The sequence below is a fragment of the Oncorhynchus clarkii genome, chromosome 32 (assembly GCF_045791955.1).
Source record: "Oncorhynchus clarkii lewisi isolate Uvic-CL-2024 chromosome 32, UVic_Ocla_1.0, whole genome shotgun sequence".
In the NCBI taxonomy this organism is placed as follows: Eukaryota; Metazoa; Chordata; class Actinopteri; order Salmoniformes; family Salmonidae; genus Oncorhynchus; species Oncorhynchus clarkii.
In genome coordinates, this window is record NC_092178.1 from 17,255,708 (window position 1) to 17,278,332 (window position 22,625).

General features: G+C 42.8%; 1 protein-coding gene across 1 annotated transcript in view; it reads left to right on the plus strand.

The window, feature by feature from the left end:
- LOC139392373 (gamma-aminobutyric acid type B receptor subunit 2-like) overlaps positions 1–22,625 on the plus strand; it is a 354,915-nt gene that overhangs the window by 211,292 nt on the left and 120,998 nt on the right. The window contains exons 11-13 of the mRNA XM_071140323.1: positions 1,992–2,124; positions 3,865–3,972; positions 12,337–12,459. Coding sequence (XP_070996424.1) covers positions 1,992–2,124; positions 3,865–3,972; positions 12,337–12,459 — 364 coding nt within the window. The remainder of the gene's footprint in view (positions 1–1,991; positions 2,125–3,864; positions 3,973–12,336; positions 12,460–22,625) is intronic.

Consider the following 22,625-nt stretch of genomic DNA (forward strand, 5'->3'; position numbering starts at 1 on the left):
GGCTGAGGTTTGATTGGTTCTCTGAAATGTTTTTTTCTTTCCTGAGGGGTTGAGAGTCTGAGACCTCACTTTGTTTGGATTTGAAAACCCAACAGTTGTATTAGAAGTGGTTGTTCCATGTGAACGTGAGAAAGACCCGTCAGTAAAAAAGTACAGCCTCTTCAATACGACGCATCGTCAACATCAAATAGCCTTTCCAGACTGAAGTCAGGAGGACTTGGAGCTTGGTGTACTAATACTGGCCAGACTAGTAGAGCACCGTGGTGGAGTTTCTTCTCAGTACAGATCTAGGATCAGCTTATCCTTCACCAATCCTATCATTGCAAAACTGACCAAAGACCAGCGTCTAGGGTGAACTACACCCTACACCAGTGATATTCAAAGACTGGGCCAGGACCCCTAGGGGTTGCAGTGGGGTCGCCGCATAAAAATATATATCATTTTTCCTTTTTTAGGGAACAAAATATTCAGATTACAGATTATTTTATGGGGAAATATACAAACAATTTTGAAAAAGATAATTTCAGATAATTACATTAACATACAGATAACTGTATGTTAATGTAAAATAATGTAAGATGTATGACTATGATAATGAACATCTAATAGCAACAGCATACAGTAGGAAGGCTCACCTCATCCACCACCAACATGAAGCATTCACCCTACACACAGCCCTCAGGAAGAGAGGACAGCAAATCTCTGTCAATGGTCCTAGAGCCACAGCCTATAGACAGGACAATAGAGCCACAGCCTATAGACAGGACAATAGAGCCACAGCCTTTAGACAGGACAATAGAGCCACAGCCTTTAGACAGGACAATAGAGCCACAGCCTTTAGACAGGACAATAGAGCCACAGCCTTTAGACAGGACACTAGAGCCACAGCCTTTAGACAGGACAATAGAGCCACAGCCTTTAGACAGGACAATAGAGCCACAGCCTTTAGACAGGACACTAGAGCCACAGCCTTTAGGCAGGACAATAGAGCCACAGCCTTTAGACAGGACACTCGAGCCACAACCTTTAGACAGGACAATAGAGCCACAGCCTTTAGACAGGACACTAGAGCCACAGCCTTTAGACAGGACACTAGAGCCACAGCCTATAGACAGGACATAGCCCCTATAACATAATGTATCAACTTTATTGCGGATACAATGAATAACACAAGATGGAAAAAAGGAATATGGTTAATTGACATGGTGTGTACAGGGACTCAAGTTGTTCACCTTAGTCTGTGCATTACGACTATACCTGATTCTGCAGCATCAGAACCATAGATGGGGTGTTGTGCTTTCCTCTCTCCTTGCAATTAGAGACACATTTTACTACCTATTGATTTGATGATGTACAGTTGAGTCGTGATTTATACGATGGTTTGGGACATGCTGTCCTAAGTGATGTGATTAAACTGTAACGTAAAAACATCCTGGTGTGTATTCACTAGCAACCAAGCGGAAGCAAATTGCCAGCAACGGGGAGGGACTTGCCCAATAAGAAACTAACATTTTTGTAATATTTTGCTAGGGTTTGTTACGGTGTGCACTAATGAACACACCCCTCAGCAAATGCAGTTAGTGTATGTGGATTGGTACTGCTGAACTGCACTTTAAGTAAATAGAGTTTGCACTTATCTGACATGCACCTATTAGGTGTAAAATGTAATTTAGTAAAGTTACAGTATATCTGTAGGGCTCTCGAGGGGCGCAGCAGTCTAAGGCACTGCATCTCAGTGCTAGAGGTGTCACTACAGACCCTAGTTCGATTCCAGGCTGAATCACAGCTAGCCCTTGTTATTAACTGGCTTGTCTAGTTAAATAAAATATAAATATCTAGATACAAACTTGGAGAAATTGTGTTCACATTTTACTTGGAATGGAACTGGGAAAACAGACTTAAGATTACCAAGACAGTAACGTGGTTCAATGTGAAAAATGTCACATCTGAGACTTCCTGTCCCTGTTATTGTAACTCTCCTCTCCCTACAGACTTATCAAGATGTCCAGTCCCTACATGAACAACCTCATCATTCTGGGAGGAATGCTGTCCTACTCCTCCATCTTCCTCTTTGGCCTGGATGGCGCCTTGGTGTCCGACAAAGAGTTTGAGGCCCTGTGCACCGTGAGTATTGAACCTGTATAGCTCGAACCCTGTATCTGCTGTCCTAATGATGTTTAAAATCCCAGGCTAATGCTAGGCTAACACTATATCATTCTCGTCTGTCTTCTCTCTTTCGAAATCTGTGAGATCCAGGCTAACGCCAGCTAGCATTCTCTCTTGATCCCCTTCACAAGGTGTGCGACCCAGGCTAACACTAGCTATTAGCTATCATTCTTCTCCTTCCTTTAAAAGGTGTGATATCCAGGTTAATGTTCCAGCCTTCAGAAAGGTTATGGGAGTTCATATATGGGAGGTGATTGGATCAGTCGCTGGTCTTTCCTAACATGGAACATATTAAACTCCTGCTCCCACAGCAACAGTTTGAACGTGACTATCTGAGCCTCTGGTTTAATTAAAGAGGTTTGATTACAGTGATAACTGGTTCACATCCCAAATGGCACCCTATTCTCTATATAGTGCACAACTTTTGACCAGGGCACATAGGGCTCTGGTTAAAAGTAGTGCACTATATAGGAAGTAGGGTGCCACTCAATAGGAAGTAGCGATCCATGCCTGGTTTCCACAGAGATAAATACTGTTAAATAATGTTAGTTAGGCAGGTGGCGCAGCACGTATCAACTGCCATCGGGTGCCTGTCTGCCAACCTGGCTCGCCTCAGCGAAAACAATCCAAAATGGAATGGAGGCTGTCAAATCAGAGAGGAGGAGCTGAGGCAAAGTGTGTTATCCAACCAATCAATATGCACTGTGTTTCCTTTGTATGGCTGCTATAGTAGTTTTTTCTTGACCTTTTTCTCTATCCATCTCTTGCTTCCCCCCCCCCCCCCCCCCCTCACCCCACTTACAGAAACATCTGATTGGTTACCTTTTGACCAGTTTAAGTCTTATTTTATGTAGTGCATCATTGCTCCTCAGTAGGAAGGAGAAAGAGAGTGGCCGTTACCGCCAGTAGAGATGGCTGCAGGCATCTGGTAGCACAACTTTTCATCAGGGTTGCTGGGGCCCCTGCGGCTAAAGGGCCCGGCTGATTTCTTATTTTCCTCAGGCAACACTGGGGGGAGAATAAGCTTGCTGCTGAATCTTTTGCCTTGGTCTGTTCCACATATTGCTTTTTGCCTACATTGTGATTGTGCCTCCATTCCAAGAATGTCTTTCAACAAATAGACAAACAAACACAAACAGCATTTAGTGCAATGGGTGTTAAAGTGGGGTTTTTCCAGCGTGTTAAATGAGATGCTGTGGGAGTTACTACAGGATATAGGTGTTTTTCCAGCGTGTTAAATGAGATGCTGTGGGAGTTACTACAGGATATAGGTGTTTTTCCAGCGTGTTAAATGAGATGCTGTGGGAGTTACTACAGGATATAGGTTTGTTGCTGTTATTTAGTTACAACTCATTCTAAGTATGGTTTTTGCCTAGCTACAGTAGGCAGCGTAGGATTCGGAGCGTTTAAATATCCTTGAATCTCAAGAAAGTAGATGCTGCTACAGTATGTTTCTTATTTTAATAACACACATTCACAAGTTTGACAGTCTAGGACTTCCTCCAAAGTTTGCACATTCACTATTTATAGTGCACTTCTAGAGCTTTTGGTGAATTTGTCAGATAAAATAAATGAAATAAAAATGCTAATAGCTTGTCAGTCTAGATCTTTGTTTAGATCAGTCTAGATCTTTGTTTAGATCTTAAGTCCAACTCTTTGCCAGCTATTGACGAGACTGTTTCTGTCATCGTGTTGCAGGTGAGAACGTGGATCCTCATCGTAGGGTATACGACAGCGTTCGGCGCCATGTTCGCCAAGACCTGGAGAGTCCACGCGATCTTCAAGAATGTCAAGATGAAGAAAAAGGTGACGGATCACAAACTTTAATTTATTAAATTAAAAACATGTTTTTTTGCATGTATTTTACACACAGGGAGTCACATTGAGACACAGGTCTCATTTTTAAATGGGCCCTGTAATATACAAACATACACATATTAAATATGAAGCACAATCATCAAATAATAATACAATCAATCTAATCATCCGTCAGAGCAAAGAGACAAAACTGTATGGTCTCATTGACAATGATTGCCTAGACCTGGAAGGACAATGGAGGCCAGTACCTAAAATGTTATTATCTCATGATTACTATTATTATTATTGTTGTTGTTATTATCAGCGTATTGTCATCATTATTCATTCTCATTGTCTTAGATGATTACTTCCTGAATCGACTGAATGGATTTGACCCCATTCCTGCCTTATTGATCACTCTGCTAATTGCTGACAGTGCTCAGATTGTGGAAAGACACTTGTAGCCCACATACATACAGGTTATGCCCCAAATGGACCCTATCCCCTAAATCGTACAGTACCATAAGGCTCTGGTCAAAAGTAGTACATAATATACAGAATAGGGTGCCATTTGGGACAAAGACACAGTATCACCACAAGAAGAGATGACAGCCACAGGCCTGGAACCTGCCTTTATGAGCAACAGAGCACACATACCGTATGAATACACTAACTTTCATCTTTAGAAAAGACTATCAACACCAGACTAGCTCAAATTCACCATTTTGTATTTTGTGAACCAGTCAGTTTCACAATAGCCACTGTAGGAAGGGAACGTTTTCTGTTGATGTGATCAAGCAACAGTAAACTGTGGTAGTCGCATGGTCTGGTCTGCGGAGGACGGAAGAAGAGCCTATGACCATAATTGGCCATGATGGACTCTGATAGAGAAATCATCACTGGTTAACAGCAGCTAGCAGCCTCTTAATGCACTGATTCCTGTGTCACCACATGTGCATTATGCGAGATAAAACATGAATGGAGAGGAAAGAAGGAGAATAAGAGGCGAAAATGAGGGACTGTTAGCTGACCATATTTTCAAAAATTTACTTTACCCGTCACCTCGGAGCAAGTATGCAGAGCTATGAAAATCTGGTTATTATCAAGTAGCAGTCACAAGGAGAGCTTCTACTTGCTGCCTCTCTAACAACGTTGCTATGGTTTCAGTAACGTTGGCAACACTCTGAAATCGTAAGAATTTGAGACGATTACCCTGAATGTATATCTCAAGGTGTGGAGACAAAAAAAAAACGACACTAGAATTTTTAAACACCAAAAACATTTCCCCTAACAACATGTGTGTAACTGAGTAACTACTACAGGAGGTCTAAGAGGGGCAAGGCAGGTTGTTAGCCCCCTCAGTCACCCCAAGCCCCAGAAGAGCTGCATCGATCCAGTCACAAAAAGCATTACAGACACTCACCTCAGCTCAGACTGTACACACACGCAGACATGCAAACACATGTAATAGCTCACACACACAATGTATACACATGCACACTGTACATGTCAGAAACTGCAGGAGCTCACTCTGGACATTTGCTGCTGCTGGCATCTTTCTATCCTGGCTCAGGCATAAAAGAGTTTACCACACACACACCTTCTGGCAACATGTTCAGTACCCACACACACAACACAACACACACACACACACTCACCCTGTGGTAATTCTGGTGGACAGTGTGTAGGGTTACATTTTCCGTTACTGCTGTGTGAGACTGGCTGCTCATTGGAGAGAATGGAGGTTCATCTCGTTGTATTATTAAGCCTGCTGTACAGGATTAAAGATTTGTGTGTGAGAGTGTGCGTGTGCGAGTGTGTGCTTGTGTGTGTGTGTGTATGTTTGCGTCCTTGCATCCAAATGTGTGTGTCAGGGTTTCCGTGGTGCCTGACATTTGTCCAGAAGTATTTTACTATTCCAAACATTTGAGAAATTTCCCGGACACATATGCATTGGGTTCATCAACTAATTACCCATCTACCCACAGTGTGCAGAAGGACAGAAGTCACGTTTAGATTATGGTTAATCATATTAACAGTCGAGGAAGTAACCATGTGCGGGCCTTCTTACTGAATTCTGATGTGCACTTTGAAGATGTTAGAATAACTGTCCACATTAACTTTTCCTCAGCCAGCAAGACGAGTGACAAACAGCAAAATCACTAGTCTATGTCAATCTACTATCCCCCATAGTAGAAAAGTTTACATATAGTATTGGTCAGCTTGTTGAGAAAGAAATGGCCTATTCCAAAACAGATTTGTTGTGGGTCGATAGATCCCAAATTCATACAACCAGTTGGCCTAGGATACATACATATATGAGTCTGATGCAACAGATCAAAATGTTTAGCTTAAAATGTTGACAAACTATTATTTCTTTACATTATAAGCACAGCAATGCGCACAACGCAGTAGGCTATCAACGAATGCAACTAGCAGTTAGCAGGAAAACACTGTTGTCAAAAGCGCACTGCACATGTAAACAGATTAATGTGTGAGAGATGAAAATATAAATTTGAAATTCAGAAAGAGGGGAGCTCTAGACTCACATCTCCAACACTAGCTTTAAGCACCAGCTGTCAGAGCAGTTTACAGATGCACCTGTACATAGCCCATCTGTAAACAGCCCATCTATCTACCTACCTCATCCCCATACTGATATTTATTCATTTTGCTCCTTTGCACCCCAGTATCTCTACCTGCACATTCATCTTCTGCCGATCTACCATTCCAGTGTTTAATTGCTATATTGTAATTACTTTGCCACCATGGCCTATTTATTTCCTTAACTTACCTCTTTTGCACTCACTGTATATAGATTTTTTGTTTTCTTTTGTTCTATTGTGTTATTGACTGTATGTTTTGTTTATTCCATGTGTAACTCTGTGTTGTTGTATGTGTCGAATTGCTACGCTTTATCTTGGCCAGGTCGCAGTTGTAAATGAGAACTTGTTCTCAACTAGCCTACCTGGTTAAATAAAGGTGAAATAAAATAAAAATTAAAAATAATATGCAACAACTAGCATGGGTTGCTAATATGACGGATTGTGCCTTTGGCTACTGGTCAAATATAATATAAGGCTCTGTATCAGGATGCTGTAGGTGTGTGATAAATAAGATGCATAACGAATATACTGTATACACGTGCCAATATAATGCCACTAAATTATGCAAATGTACCTATAGACTGATAAGCATGACCAGTCAAATGTATTTCCATCAATGAAGAGGATATAAAGATTTATTTTCTCTTCTCCCGGTGACAATTTCATTTGTTGGCTTCAAAAAAAAAAAAATGGCCTAAACCCGACTACTACCAGCTAACCGAAACCCCTGTGCTTTTATGTAACACACAGTCTACCCACTGACCTGTTGCCCTCTGATGTATATGACACAATATGTATCTGGTTTGATTACGTAAAGGCTTGCCAGGCCTCTGTGCCCTTTTGATATTTATAGTCCTCCTCACATCACATCCTGGATAGATGTGTGGGATGATGAAAGCTGCAGGAGGGCATGTGGAAGATCTGTCAGAGAGAGTGGGAGAGAGCGAGTGCGTGGGAGGCAGGAAGAGAGCAGACCGCAGCAGGTAACCTAGCGGTTAAGAGCGTTGGGCCAGTAACCGAAAGGTCACTGGTTGGAAAAGTCTGTCGATGTGCCCTTGAACAAGGCACTTAACCCTAATTGCTCTTGTAAGTCGCTCTAAATAAGAGCGTCTGCTAAATGACAAAAATTTAGAGAGAGAAAGAAAGTGGTATTTAAAGAGATTGGGTCATTGTCTTCTAGTCTGGGGTCATTCCAAACACAGGGGCGTTTTGATATATTTAAATGTGCAAAAATATTGGATGACCTTTTGTGCTTATTTAAAAAGTGATTTATTCATAAAAAGGTCGTAATTCGGAGAAAAACTAAACACAACAACAAAACGGCTTTTGTTCCTGTGAATTGTGTTATGCTGATTATGCAGACTGTTTTTCCTCCTCCTCCCTCCCCCTCCTCTTCCTCCTCATCCCTTCCTCCCTCGCCCTCCTCCTCATCCTTCCCCCTCCTCATCCCTCCCCCTAGTCTCCCCTCCCCATCCTCCTCCTCACAAACATTGATTGAATGCGGGAGCTTTGGTTGTGTGGAGTGACTGTTGTCAGTCAAAGTAGAGCTTGGGGTTTACAATGTAGCCCCAGTGCTCATCAGAGAGATTGAGCGCTGCCGTGGTCGCGCACCGAGTCACACTCTTCCTCAATCCCTCCGTCGCTTCATCGCTCTCTTCCTCCCTCCCTTCTGCCCTCCCTCTGTCCTTCCTTCCTCCTCTCCCTCCTCCCTCCCTCCCTCCACCAGACAGAAGACTGCAAATCAGGGTGTGCTTGAGAGTAAAGAGGCCTGGCTCAGTGTTGTGTAAGCACAGGGACTGTCAATCAAACGTCTTGCTCTGCAGCCTCCCTCCCTGTCTGCCTGCTAGTCTGTCTCTGAGATTGACTTTAGAGAGCTCTTGGCTGCGCTCACAGTGAGATACAGCTTAGGACACACACCAACGCATGCACACAATGAAAAACACACACAGAAAAAAGCCTAACACACACACACTAATGTGTACACACATGCTGTAGAAGACCCAACATACATAGCATACACATACAGTTCGCAGATGTTTGGTATTTTATTATGGTCCCCATTACCTGTTGCAAAAGCAGCATGAAACATAATAGAGAATGACATAATAGAGAATGACATAATAGAGAATGACATAATAGAGAATGACATAATAGAGAACATCAATAGACAAAAAACAGCTCAAAGACAAAACTACATTATTTTTTTTAAAGGCACAGGTAGCCTACATATCAATGCATACACACAAACTATCTAGTTCAAAGAGGGGAGAGGCGTTTTGCCACGAGGTGTTGCTTTATCATTATACATACAGTAAGTACATGCTCATTCACATAGATCAACGATGTACACACAGAACAATGATCAGGTGGCCTTCTGAGTGGTGCAGCGGTTTAAGGCACTGCAGTGCTTGAGGCGTCACTACAGCCCCGGGTTTGATCCCAGGCTGTGTCGCAGCCAGCCGTGACCGAGAGACCCATGAGGTGTCACACAATTGACCCAGCGTCGTCCGGGTTAGAGGGTTTGGCCGGCGGGGATGTTCTTGTCCCATCGCCTTCTAGCGACTCCTTGTGGCGGGCGAAGCTGACTTCGGTCACCAGTTGTACGGTGTTTCCTCCAACACATTGGTGCACATGGCTTCTGAGTTAAGCAAGCAGTTTCGGAGGACACATGGCTATCAACCTTCGCCTCTCCCGAGTCCGTACTGGAGTTGCAGCGATGGGACAAGACTGTAACTACCAATTGGGTAGAAAAAGGGGTCAATGTTTTGATCAGATGTGTGTGTGCATGATCTGATATGAACAGTGTCTTTCATACTTACACAAACACACATCCCCATGTGCACACACACACACACACGTCTTATCGCTGAGACAGAGCGATCCCATTTCCCACGAATCAGGGCCCTGAAGGCAAACTGCTCTGTTCCCTGATCACAACTACACACAGTATATTCTACAGTTCCACATCCCCATGCTTTAATGATGAATCAGCAGTAGAATAATGCATTACAGAAGCATGCAGAAGCATTTAACATACTATCAAGTGAGCAAGCCTGGGGTAGCCTGCTCAAATGGTAGCAGGCCTGGGTAGCCAGCTCAAATGGTAGCAGGCCTGGGTAGCCAGCTCTAATGGTAGCAGGCCTGGGTAGCCAGTTCTAATGGTAGCAGGCCTGGGTAGCCAGCTCTAATGGTATCAGGCCTGGGTAGCCAGCTCTACTGGTAGCAGGCCTGAGGTAGCCTGCTCAAATGGTAGCAGGCCTGGGTAGCCAGCTCTAATGGTAGCAGGCCTGAGGTAGCCTGCTCAAATGGTAGCATGCCTGGGGTAGCCAGCTCTAATGGTAGCAGGCCTGGGGTAGCCAGCTCTAATGGTAGCAGGCCTGGGTAGCCAGCTCTACTGGTAGCAGGCCTGAGGTAGCCTGCTCAAATGGTAGCAGGCCTGGAGTAGCCAGCTCTAATGGTAGCAGGCCTGGGTAGCCAGTTCTAATGGTAGCAGGCCTGAGGTAGCCTGCTCAAATGGTAGCAGGCCTGGGGTATCCAGCTCTAATGTTAGCAGGCCTGGGGTAGCCTGCTCTAATGGTAGCTGGCTTGGGGTAGCCATCTCTAATGGTAGCAGGCCTGGGGTAGCAGGCCTGAGGTAGCCAGCTCTAATGGTAGCTGGCCTGGGGTAGCCAGCTCTAATGGTAGCAGGCCTGAGGTAGCCAGTTCTAATGGTAGCAGGCCTGAGACTGTCTGCTCTAAAGCAGATAGAGTATATTCATTTATTATGTGACACAGCTACAGTATATTGTAATCCACTCAGATTCACTCAGCTAGGCGCTGTATCTATCTTATATTGTATCCATTACACATCTACACTGTATGTCATATTGGGAATAGCATAATGTGATAATTGAAATATGAATAGGCTTTTCCAGATGGTCATGCTTCAACAACATCTGTCTTGACCAAAGGGACAGAATCACTATACCATGGTCCATCTTCTGATCTGATGCTTCCGTCATTGTGAAAAATTCAATGATTGTTTGATCTATCAACTTCAATTTCATTTACAGTAAAGATCATCTGGTCCTGTATACGTTCAGCGACTGATAAATCTATCAATAAATCTATCAGGTTTATTCAGAAACAGAGTGCTACTTTTTATTTATTCTCCTGGATGGTCACTAGTTGAAATATCCTCTCGGGTTAGGAAGTTTTTTTTAGCCTGAGAACATTGTTTCAGTCATAATAGAATGTCATTATGGTCAGGTTGTAGCTTGTAGTTATTTGGAGACCTCTGGTACCCTGAATACATCACCAGTCACTGTCTCTTTAGGCCCTCTAATACACTGCTATATTCCCGGCAACACAATGTTCCTTTCTCCTTGCCTCTACTTGTCCAATCCCAGTAGCCATCTAAAGACAACATATCAAAATCATTCCCCTCCATTCCATTCTGAGTCCACCATCCACCGCAGTCTGTCTGGTCTGTTGGTGGCGAGCGAGAAAGAGACTCCCGTATCTATTGGGAGAAATACCACAGTTTTCCATCACAGTAGCAAGATTTGTGACAAACACCATTACAACCCACATTTGTTTGTTTATGTACTTTTGTACTTTAACTACTTTAACTATTTGCACATTGTTACAACACTGTATATAGCCATAATGACATTTGAAATGTCTCTATTCCAATGAAACTTTACTGTAAATGTTTGATTATTTATTTAACTTTTGTTTCCCATGCCAATAAAGCCCTTTGAATGGAATCTGAATTGAGCATGGGAGGGAGAGAGAGAGAGAGAGAGAGAGAGAGAACATCATTGTATTTTTAAGAAGTGATTTCCCTCAAAGTGTATCCTTGTCTGTGTTCTCCTGACCTTTGCTTTGATGTGGATGGCGGCAGGGTCAAACGCTGTTCAAAATAAAGATCAGACGGGGGCCCCCTTTCATCCTCTAAAGTTCAGTCACAAAAAAAGTGGCTTTGTTGATTGACACGACTGCCGTCTTTTGGTCCCTCCCTGTATCCCACCTCTCATCAAATCAAATTTGATTTGTCACATGCTTTGTAACAACAGGTGTAGACTAACAGTGAACTGCTAATTTATGGGTCCTTTTTCAACAGTGCAGAGTTAAAGATAAAAAATATATATCAAAAATATTAATGGTGACACGAGGAATAAATACACAGTGAATAATGAATAACAATAACCAGTAAAAGTGACATGGCTATATACAGGGAGTACCAGTACTGAGTCCATGTACAGGGGTATGAGGTAGCTATGTACATATGCGTGGGATTAAATTGTCTAGACAACAGGTTAGCTAATAGACAGTAGCAGTAGCGTGTAGCCATTTGATTAGTTATTTAGCAGTCTTGTTGAGCAGTCTTATGGCTTGGAAGTAGAAGCCAATCAGGGTCCTGTTGGTTCCAGACATCTCTCCCTACCTACATTTTAAAAGGGGCTACCTAGAACCATAAAGTTGTCTTTGTCTGTTGCTGGAGGATATATATTTTTTGTTCCTGGTAGAGCCCTTTTTGGTTCCATGTAGAGCCCTTTTTGGTTCCATGTAGAGCCCTTTTTGGTTCCAGATAGAGCCCTTTTTGGTTCCAGATAGAGCCCTTTTTGGTTCCAGATAGAGCCCTTTTTGGTTCCAGATAGAGCCCTTTTTGGTTCCAGATAGAGCCCTTTTTGAGGTACAGGTACAGTTTTATCACTCTCTTCTCTTCTCCCCTTTCACTATCTTTGCTCTCTCTCCCCTCACTCACTTATTTTGTCACCTCCAGATTATCAAGGACCAGAAGCTGCTGATCATCGTTGGTGGGATGCTGCTGATTGACCTATGCATCCTCATATGCTGGCAGATTGTTGACCCACTGAAGAGGATCGTGGAGGAGTACAGCTTGGAGGCAAGTCTGGTCGACCATATTACCCCCATTTATATTTACAAAAACACACTCTGACCACGTTGGCTACCCTCATGTAGGTTTCCGCTCCAACTCCAGTTGTAACTAACCTGATTCAGCCCCTCCCACCACACACACACACACACACACACACACACACACGTTGTTACGCTACAGCCATCCTTCTAAAAATAGTGTTTTTTCATCAACCTACACATAATACCTGATAATGATAAAGCAAAAACAGGTTTTTAGAAATGTTTTCAATTTCTTTTTTTACTGAAATCTATACAGTTGAAGTCGGAAGTTGACATAAACTTAGGTTGGAGTCATTAAAACTCGTTTTTCAACCACTCCACACATTTTTTGTTAACAAACTATAGTTTTGGCAAGTCGGTTAGGACATCTAATTTGTGCATGACACAAGTAATTTTTCCAACAATTGTTTACAGACAGATTATTTCACTTATAATTCACTGTATCACAATTGCAGTGGGTCAGAAGTTTACATACACTAAGTTGACTGTGCCTTTAAACAGCTTGGAAAATTCCAGAAAATTATGTCATGACATCATTTGAGTCAATTGGAGGTGTACCTGTGGATTTATTTCAATGCCTACCTTCAAACTCAGTGCCTCTTTGGTTGACATCATGGGAAAATCAAAAGAACTCAGCAAAGACCTCAGAAAATAAATTGTAGACCAAGTCTGGTTCATCCTTGGGAGCAATTTCCAAATGCTTGAAGGTACCATTTTCATCTGTACAAACAATAGTACTGCTACGTTCGTCGTAATGAGTAGACCAAGGCACAGCGTGAATAGCGTTTCACATTTTTTAAATAAACTGAAACTCAACAACAAACAAACGTGACGCTACTGGTGTATACTCAGGCAACTCAATGTAGACAAGATCCCACAAATACTAATGAGGAAATGGCTACCTAAATATGATCCCCAATCAGAGACAACGATAAACAGCTGTCTCTGATTGGGAACCATATCAGGCCAACATAGACATAAAAAAACTAGATAACCCACCCTAGTCACTATCACGCCCCAACCAACATAGAGAATAAACACCTTACTATGGTCAGGGCGTGACAAGTATGCAGGTATACACACCATGGGACCATGCATCCGTCATACCGCTCAAGAAGGAGACGCATTCTCTCTCCTAGAGATGAACGTACTTTGGTGCGAAAAGTGCAAATCAATCCCAGAACAACAGCAAAGGACCTTGTGAAGATGCTGGAGGAAACAGGTACAAAAGTATCTATATCTACAGTAAAACGAGTGATACGTCGACATAACCTGAAAGTCCGCTCAGCAAGGAAGAAGCCACTGCTCCAAAACCGCCATAATAAAACATGGGGACAAAGATCATACTTTTTATAGAAATGTCCTCTGGTCTGATGAAACAAAAATAAAACCGTTTGGCCATAATGACCATCGTTGTGTTTGGAGGAAAAAGGGGGAAGCCGAAGAACACCATCCCAAACGTGAAGCACGGGGGTGGCAGCATCATGTTGTGGGGGTGCTTTGCTGCAGGAGGGACTGGTGTACTTCACAAAATAGATGGCATGATGAGGGAGGAAAATTATGTGGACATATTGAAGCAACATCTCAAGATATCAGTCAGGAAGTTAAAGCTTGGTCGCAAATGGGTCTTCCAAATGGACATTGACCCCAAGCATACTTCCAAAGTTGTAACAAAATGGCTTAAAGACAACAAAGTCAAGGTATTGGAGTGGCAATCACAAAGCCCTGACCTCAATCTTATAGAATATTTGTGGGCAGAACAGAAAAGGCGTGTCCGAACAAGGAGGCCTACAAACCTGACTCAGTTACACCAGCTTTTGTCAGGAGGAATGGGCCACAATTCACCCAATTTATTGTGGGAAGCTCGTGGAAGGCTACCCGAAATGTTTGACCCAAGTTAAACAATTTGAAGGCAATGCTACGGCTTTCTTCTGTTGAAGGAGAGGCGGACCAAAACGCAGCGTGGTTATTATTCATGGTTCTTTAATAAAGAAACTATACATGAATAGACTAACAAAACCAAGCAATGTGAAAACCCAAAACAGCCCTATCTGGTGCAAACACAGAGACAGGAACAATCACCCACAAAATCCAACCCCAAACAGGCTACCTAAATATGGCTCCCAATCAGAGACAATGACTACCACCTGCCTCTGATTGAGAACCATATCAGGCCCAAACACAGAAACAGACAAACAAGACATCCAACATAGAATGCCCACTCAGATCACACCCTGACCAAACAAAACATAGAACATACAAAGCAAACTATGGTCAGGGTGTGACAGCTACCAAATACTAATTGAGTGTATGTAAACTTCTGACCCACTGGGAATGTGATGAAAGAAATAAAAGCTGAAATAATCCTCTCTACTATTATTCTGACATTTCACATTCTTAAAATAAAGTGGTGACCGTAACTGACCTTAGATAGGGAATTTTTACTAGGATTAAATGTTAGGAATTGTGAAAGACTGAGTTTAAATGTATTTGGCAAAGGTGTATGTAAACTTCCGACTTCAACTGTACATTTGCATAAGTATTCAGACCCTTTACTCAGTACTTTGTTGAAGCGCCTTTGGCAGCAATTACAGACTCAAGTATTCTTGGGTATGACGCTACAAGCTTGGTACACCTGTATTTGGGGAGTTTCTCCCATTCTTCTCAGCAGATCTTTTCTGTCTCTGTCAGTTTGGGTAGGGAACGGATAATTCCTTCGACCTCATGGCTTGGTTTTTGCTCTAAAATGCACTGTCAACTGTGGAACCTTATATAGACAGGTGTGTGCCTTTCCAAATTATGTCCAGTCAATTGAATTTACCACAGGTAGGCTCCAATCAAGTTGTAGAAACATCTCAAGGATGATCAATAGAAACATGATGCACCTGAGCTCAATTTCTAGTTTCACAGCAAAGGGTCTGAATACCTATGTAAATAAGGTATTTATGTTTTTTCCAAAGTCACTATATATTTATATATATATATATATATATATATTTATATATGATTTTTTATTTAGTCCTGCTTTAAACTAACTCTTGAAAGTTGTAATAGTAGAATGCACAAGGTGCAACGAAGTTGGGTAGTGCATCATCAGTTCCTCTTGTCATGTTAGTCATTGCAGACCTTAGAGAGATATTTATAACTTGTTAGAAATGTCCAGATCAACTAGCCCATGTCAGCTAACGGTTTTTATTTATGTTTTTTAGCCCGCAGATATTGTTGTAATTTTTTCGTCACTCAATATCACATGAATACACATTAGACATGGCAAAATGTATAGAATTGCAAGATTATGTGCATAAAAATTGCACAATTGTATTTGAACCCCATGACAAAATGTGTAAAATTGCAGGAAATAAGCTTTAAACCTGCTAAATTCTTTCCACCAACAAGAGGGGTGTGAACAGTGTGTGACATGAACAGTGCTTGTGCCCATAGAAATAGATGTGGTGCGTGAAAACGTTTGGGAACGCCTAATATAGAGTATAACCAGGAGATTATTTCCTCACCACACAAACTGACAAGGGAAAATACTTGGCCCAACGTTCAAACACCTGTTTTTCACCACAATGTAATACCCTCGTCTTGGTGGCACAGGTAGATTCTCTGAAAGTGATAATAGTTCTGGACTCGGGGCACCAACAGTGAGAACAGATCAGCAGCTGGGGCACCAACATGTTCGCCAGTGAGAACAGATCAGCAGCTGAGGCACCAACATGTTCGCTAGTGAGAACAGATCAGCAGCTGGGGCACCAACATGTTCACCAGTGAGAACAGATCAGCAGCTGGGGCATCAACATGTTCGCCAGTGAGAACAGATCAGGAGCTGAGGCACCAACATGTTCGCCAGTGAGAACAGATCAGCAGCTGGGGCACCAACATGTTCGCCAGTGAGAACAGATCAGCAGCTGGGGCATCAACATGTTCGCCAGTGAGAACAGATCAGGAGCTGAGGCACCAACATGTTCGCCAGTGAGAACAGATCAGCAGCTGGGGCACCAACATGTTCGCCAGTGAGAACAGATCAGCAGCTGAGGCAACAACATGTCCGTCAGTGAGACCAGATCAGCAACAGGCTTTATTGTGGTTCCGGTGGTTATTTTAGGGTCAGGAGGATATGAGGCACTCTGCCACCTCCTGTCCTGTGTCTCTGCTAGCCAGACCCTTTCCCCGCCAAGCCAGCTGGGATGTGGGGTGTTGGCAAGGCCTGGCGGAAAGAAACACTTGGCATCCCTCTAACCCTGCTGCTGGGCAGGGGGTGATGTGTGGTGGGCTCTGCTCTGCTCTGTCAGGATTGGTTGAGGGGTTTGGATTTATCTTTGCCAGGATTGGTTGGGGTGTGAATGGCTTTTTGGATCCTGGCACACCATATTTGGGCTACAAACTGTTATGAGTGATTAGTAGTAAGAGCATGACTGTAAGTCACTTTGGATAACAGCATCTGCTAAAATGGCATATACAACTGTGATGATTGTTGATGTAACTGTTATTTGGCCCTTTTTCTCTTTTGGGTAACTAAACACTCATCAAAGGAAGCGTGGTGATATTTTTATTACGTGTCTTGTGATTGGAGCACAACTCAGTTAAATATCCTCCACAAATCCATATTGTTGTACTGTACATCTTAATAGGCTCTTCTAGTTTGTTTGCACTACCAGCCCACAGCAGCAGTTTAACAGCAAACCAAATTAAAGATCTAAATTTGATTTCCAAACTATATCGGCCTTTGATGGTGTTGGCGGTGGGAACAGACTCATCAGGGTACACCAGGGGTACGGACTAAGTGGATCTACGGAGCTAATTAAGAAATGCTTTCAACTCCTCCAGACACCTCCTACATGTAGGCCACAGAATCCTTATGGCCTGTCAAGATCGGAGCTTCTGAAGGGCCTATGTCCTCTATAAACGCCAACATCATTATTTGACACGTTTGAAGAGCCCACGGTGACCTTGAGAAATCAGCACGGGGATTGGGAGGTCATTGGAGAAGAGTCATGTTCAAAGGCGGCCCCCGGTGGTGTGTTTTGCGGGAGGGTTGCGGTGGGGGGTGGTGCGGTGGTGGGCATTCTGAAAGGTTCTTTGAAGGTTCTTTGATGCTATTGACCCACCGTTTTCTCTGCTTGGTCCAGCGGGGGAAGAAGGAGGGATGGAAGGATGAGACTCTCCCTCAGAGTTGATGACTTTTCTGTGACTTCAATTAAACGAGATGCCTCTGAATTGATAAGTAGTGCTTAGCTGGCTACAACCCACCATGGAGTGGGTCTCCACGCATTCAGGCTAGTTTCTTTATGCTTCTTTGAAAGGAAAGATGAGAGAGCATTTTTATTTTAGGTCACCGAGGAATCAATTACAGACCAAAACGCAATTTATCTTTTCAAAAAGTATTTACACTGTTGTTTATTGGTCCTCTTGGCATGCTCTGAAGGTATACTTTCTTTCGTTGTACTTGTTGTATTGCTCTCGACGAAAGATATTTACTTAACCATTTACACTCCTGGGAATTGCCATATATGGATAGGGCTAAATTGAAATGTTTCTTACAGAAGAAATAAGAAAATAAAATTCATAAGCATGGTAGCAATGGAAAGGGAACAGTTTGGAGATTATGGGAAAAAATATTGTTGAGGACACAACATTTCATCTGACACAAAACTGAATCCAAACATCACACTGTTGATTGTATGTGCATTTTACATTTACTGTACTTTTCACCTAATTTGTTAATAACGAAATCTGAAAATACCCTGGATACATTCAGTAACATGATAAGAATATTCCTGGTGTAATGTGGGATAGGTGCAACATATGACAAAGCCTTGAGTGAGAGGACTAACTGGTGTCTCCAAGTGGACACACACCTCTCTAAAGTGTGCACAGTTCCTAAGTAATTGCAATGCACTTTTATGACTCAAAGAACAGTCTTCAGATATAAGGTGCTTTTTTGAGCTATCCTAACTGTGCTGTTGAGGAGCTAGAGCAAGAACACTTGTAGTTGTTTTGTTTGGAACACAGCCCTGCATCCCTGCCATCACACAATTACTAAAACGGTTCCGGTGGGCATCATTTGAAAGCTTGCTCTATTGCCAACATGACAAGCTAAGTTATAAAATACGATCTTAGTGTGTTAGGCTTTCACAGGGCAATTCAGAGAAACAGATCGTAATTTTGGTGCGCATAGAATGGAGTCATGAGGGCATTCAGGTCCGTGCTTTGTAGCAAATTTTCTTCACAATAGACAAAAATACTCTCATTCTGTTCAGAACAACCCAGAGTAAAACGCCATGTCATCTTGTAACCGTACATCAAACATAGTGATCATAAACATTGACACTGTATCTGACATGAGTTTTATGATATGGAAATGTGAAGTGCACATTTTGACTCATGGGTGTTTGGCTTGCTTGTATGACATCAACGCGGTATTTATTATAATTCTCAACGTCTCCTCTGTAAGAATAGAGTCCTCTTAATGTAAAATATTTCCTACATTCAGACCACAAAAACATTAAAAAAGTTACTCGGTTAATGGGAGGGATGGGGGCGACTTCTTGTCTCGTGCGGTGCATTAGGTTCAGAACGTCTGTCAGTCAAAACCCATCCAACGCTGTGAAGTGCTAAGTACGAGTGTAAAGGGTTTTCTGAGCCTGCCTGGCGTGTTGACTATAGCCTTGATAACATGTTAATTCCTGACTGTAGAGTGTTATCATATCCCTAAACCCGTGGAGTGTTCTCACAGCCCTAAACCCATGGAGTGTTATCACAGCCCTAAACCCATGGAGTGTTCTCACAGCCCTAAACCCATGGAGTGTTCCCACAGCCCTAAACCCATGGAGTGTTCTCACAGCCCTAAACCCATGGAGTGTTCCCACAGCCCTAAACCCATGGAGTGTTCTCACAGCCCTAAACCCATGGAGTGTTACCACATCCCTAAACTCATGGAGTGTTCTCACAGATCTAAATCCATGGAGTGTTCTCACAGCCCTAAACCCGTGAAGTGTAGTGAATGTATTAGCCTCTCCGAGTATGAGCCTGTCGCTGCATGTCTGTACTGGAGCTGGGCTGTGGAGCTGGGGATCCACAGCCTTCCTGCCTGACCGGCTCTCTTCCCCCACCATCGCCACCCTCTCCTAGGGATAGCTCTGCTGGAGGAGTGCCAGGCTGGTGCCTGGAGCCTGGCTCCAATGGGCCTTTGGACCTCTGGGCCAGCAACAAGACACCAAGCAACAAGATCACACCAGCTACAGACAGAGAGTGTTGGCGATAGAGAGCGAGAAAAAACTAAGAGAGAGACAAAGATAGAGTGATAGATAGATAGAGAGAGATAGCTCTGGGATAGGAGTTGTGTGGTGGTGCGTCCCGGCTGACTGGACCGTGTGGCAGGCGGGGGTGGCGAGGGAGAGATGGGATCATGGCGTCACGGCAGATGGCGGACCCCTCTAGAGAACGCAGGCAGAGAGTGAGAGAGATTAGCTGTGATTGATTGGTGCGAGAAGAAGGACCATTAACTCTGAGTCTGTGTCGCCAAATGGCTTCCTATTCCCTTTGTAGTGCACTACTTTTGACCAGAGCCATATGGACTTTATGAGCCCAACGAGCTCTGGTGAAAAGTAGTGCAATATAATATATAGGGAATAGGGTTCAATTTGGGACTCATGCGCTGAGTTTCCTACAAGGCTTCAGGCCTAGTTGCCCTGTCGTCCCTCTCCTAGCCTCCTCACCCTTCCCTTTCTCCCCCTCTGTCTCCCCTGATTCCCACTATCCTCTATTACACTGCTACTCCAATATCAGGATGTATTAGGAGGACTGGGAGGAGGAACAGTTGGTGACCTTGAGCTGGCGTGACGGTGTCCACAGCGATCTCCAAGGACATAGTCTATATACAGAGATGTGGCTGTATAGAACCGACTTGTGATTGTGTGTGTTTAGTCTGCTCTGATGAGAGGCAGGGTTTGTTGTCTTAAAGGAACATTCCAGAAAGTTTTCAAGATATATAACTTTAAAATGACAGGAATACAGTCAGTATATATGATGCAACATACTGGCTGTATTTCTGTATTTTGAAAGTTATATATCTTGAAAACGTGATTACTGTCATGCAAAACATTTTGGGACTATATCAACAATGGACTAATGAAACAAATATCAAAAGAGTTTTGGGGTGGAATTTTCCTGTCAACTAGATTCAGCCATGGGTAGATGTTTTCTGGAGCGGCTGGTCAGGGGGACGGAACATAATTACAAATCATTAGTAGACTGCAAATTGACTGCAAGAAGCCCAAACAGGTATAATATTTGACTAAAACATAATCATTTCAACCCTTGATTACATTTGTATATGATCACATGTCTATTATACATGGGAATAATTGGGAACATATTTCTTAAATTAAAATCACTTGGAGCTTATTTCCTTGTGATTTGACAGTCTTTCATGTCCAACAATCAAAATATATTTTTTATATATTATATATTCTTAATTTCATTCCTTTACTTAGATTTGTGTGTATTAGGTAGTTGTTGTGAAATTGTTAGATATTACTTGTTAGATATTGCTGCACTGTCGGAACTAGAAGCACAAGCATTTAGCTACAACCGCAATAACATCTGCTAAACACGTGTGTGACCAATAAAATGTTATTTTATTTTATTTGAGGTGGGAAGCCCCTTTCATGTACTCATACATATGACACAATATAAACAACATGTACAGGTATATCCAAAATCAAAACCATAGCCTACATCAGGGTTCCCCAACTGGTGGCCCGTGGGTGGTTTTCTGAGCAGAAATATATAAATACATATTTGGATGAGCAATGTCAGGGCGGCAGAGACTAAGATACAGTAGAATAGTATAGAATACAGTATGTACTGTACATATGAGATGACTAAGATACAGTAGAATAGTATAGAATACAGTATGTACTGTACATATGAGATGACTAAGATACAGTAGAATAGTATAGAATACAGTATACTGTACATATGAGATGACTAAGATACAGTAGAATAGTATAGAATACAGTATGTACTGTACATATGAGATGACTAAGATACAGTAGAATAGTATAGAATACAGTATACTGTACGTATGAGATGACTAAGATACAGTAGAATAGTATAGAATACAGTATACTGTACGTATGAGATGACTAAGATACAGTAGAATAGTATAGAATACAGTATGTACTGTACATATGAGATGAGTGCAAGATATGTAAGCATTATTAAAGTGACATTAAAGTGACTAGTCTTCCATTTATTAAAGTGGCCAATGATTTAGGCAGCAGCCTCTGTGTTAGTGATGGCTGTTTAACAGTCTGATGGCCTTGTATAGAAACTTTTTTTCAGTCTCTCGGTCCCAGCTTTGATGCACCTGTACTGACCCCGCCTTCTGGATGATAGCGGGGTGAACAGGCAGTGGCTTGGGTGGTTGTTGTCCTTGATGATCTTTTTGGCCTTTTTGTGACATCGGGTACTGTAGGTATCCTGGAGGGCAGGTAGTTTGTCCCCGGTGATGCGTTGTGCAGACCGCACCACCCTCTGGAGAGCCCTGTGGTTGTGGGCGGTGCAGTTGTCATACTAGGCGGTGTTACAGCCCGACAGGATGTTCTCAATTGTGGATCTATAAATGTTTGTGAGTGTTTTAGGTGACAAGCCAAATTTCTTCAGCCTCCTGAGGTTGAAGAGGCCCTGTTGAGCCTTCTTCACCACACTGTCTGTGTGGGTGGACCATTTCAGTTTATCTGTGATGTGTACGCCAAGGAACTTAAAACTTTCCACCTTCTCCCCTGCTGTCCCGTCGATGTGGATAGGGGGATGCTCCCTCTGCTGTTTCCTGAAGTCCACGATCATCTCCGTTGTTTTGTTGACGTTGAGTGAGAGGTTATTTTCCTGGCACCACACTCCCAGAGCCCCACCTCCTCCCTGTAGGCCGTCTTGTCGTGGGAAGTTGTTTGATTACATGCATATCTTGTGTTTACTTCACTCAGTGTGTGTGTATGTGTGTGTGTGTATGTGTGTATATGCGTGCATGCACATTCATGTATAGGTACTGTACTCTTTTTTCATAATTGTGAGACCTGGTGAAATACACTTTAAATACATGTATCTGAAGGCCGGGTCTCCGAT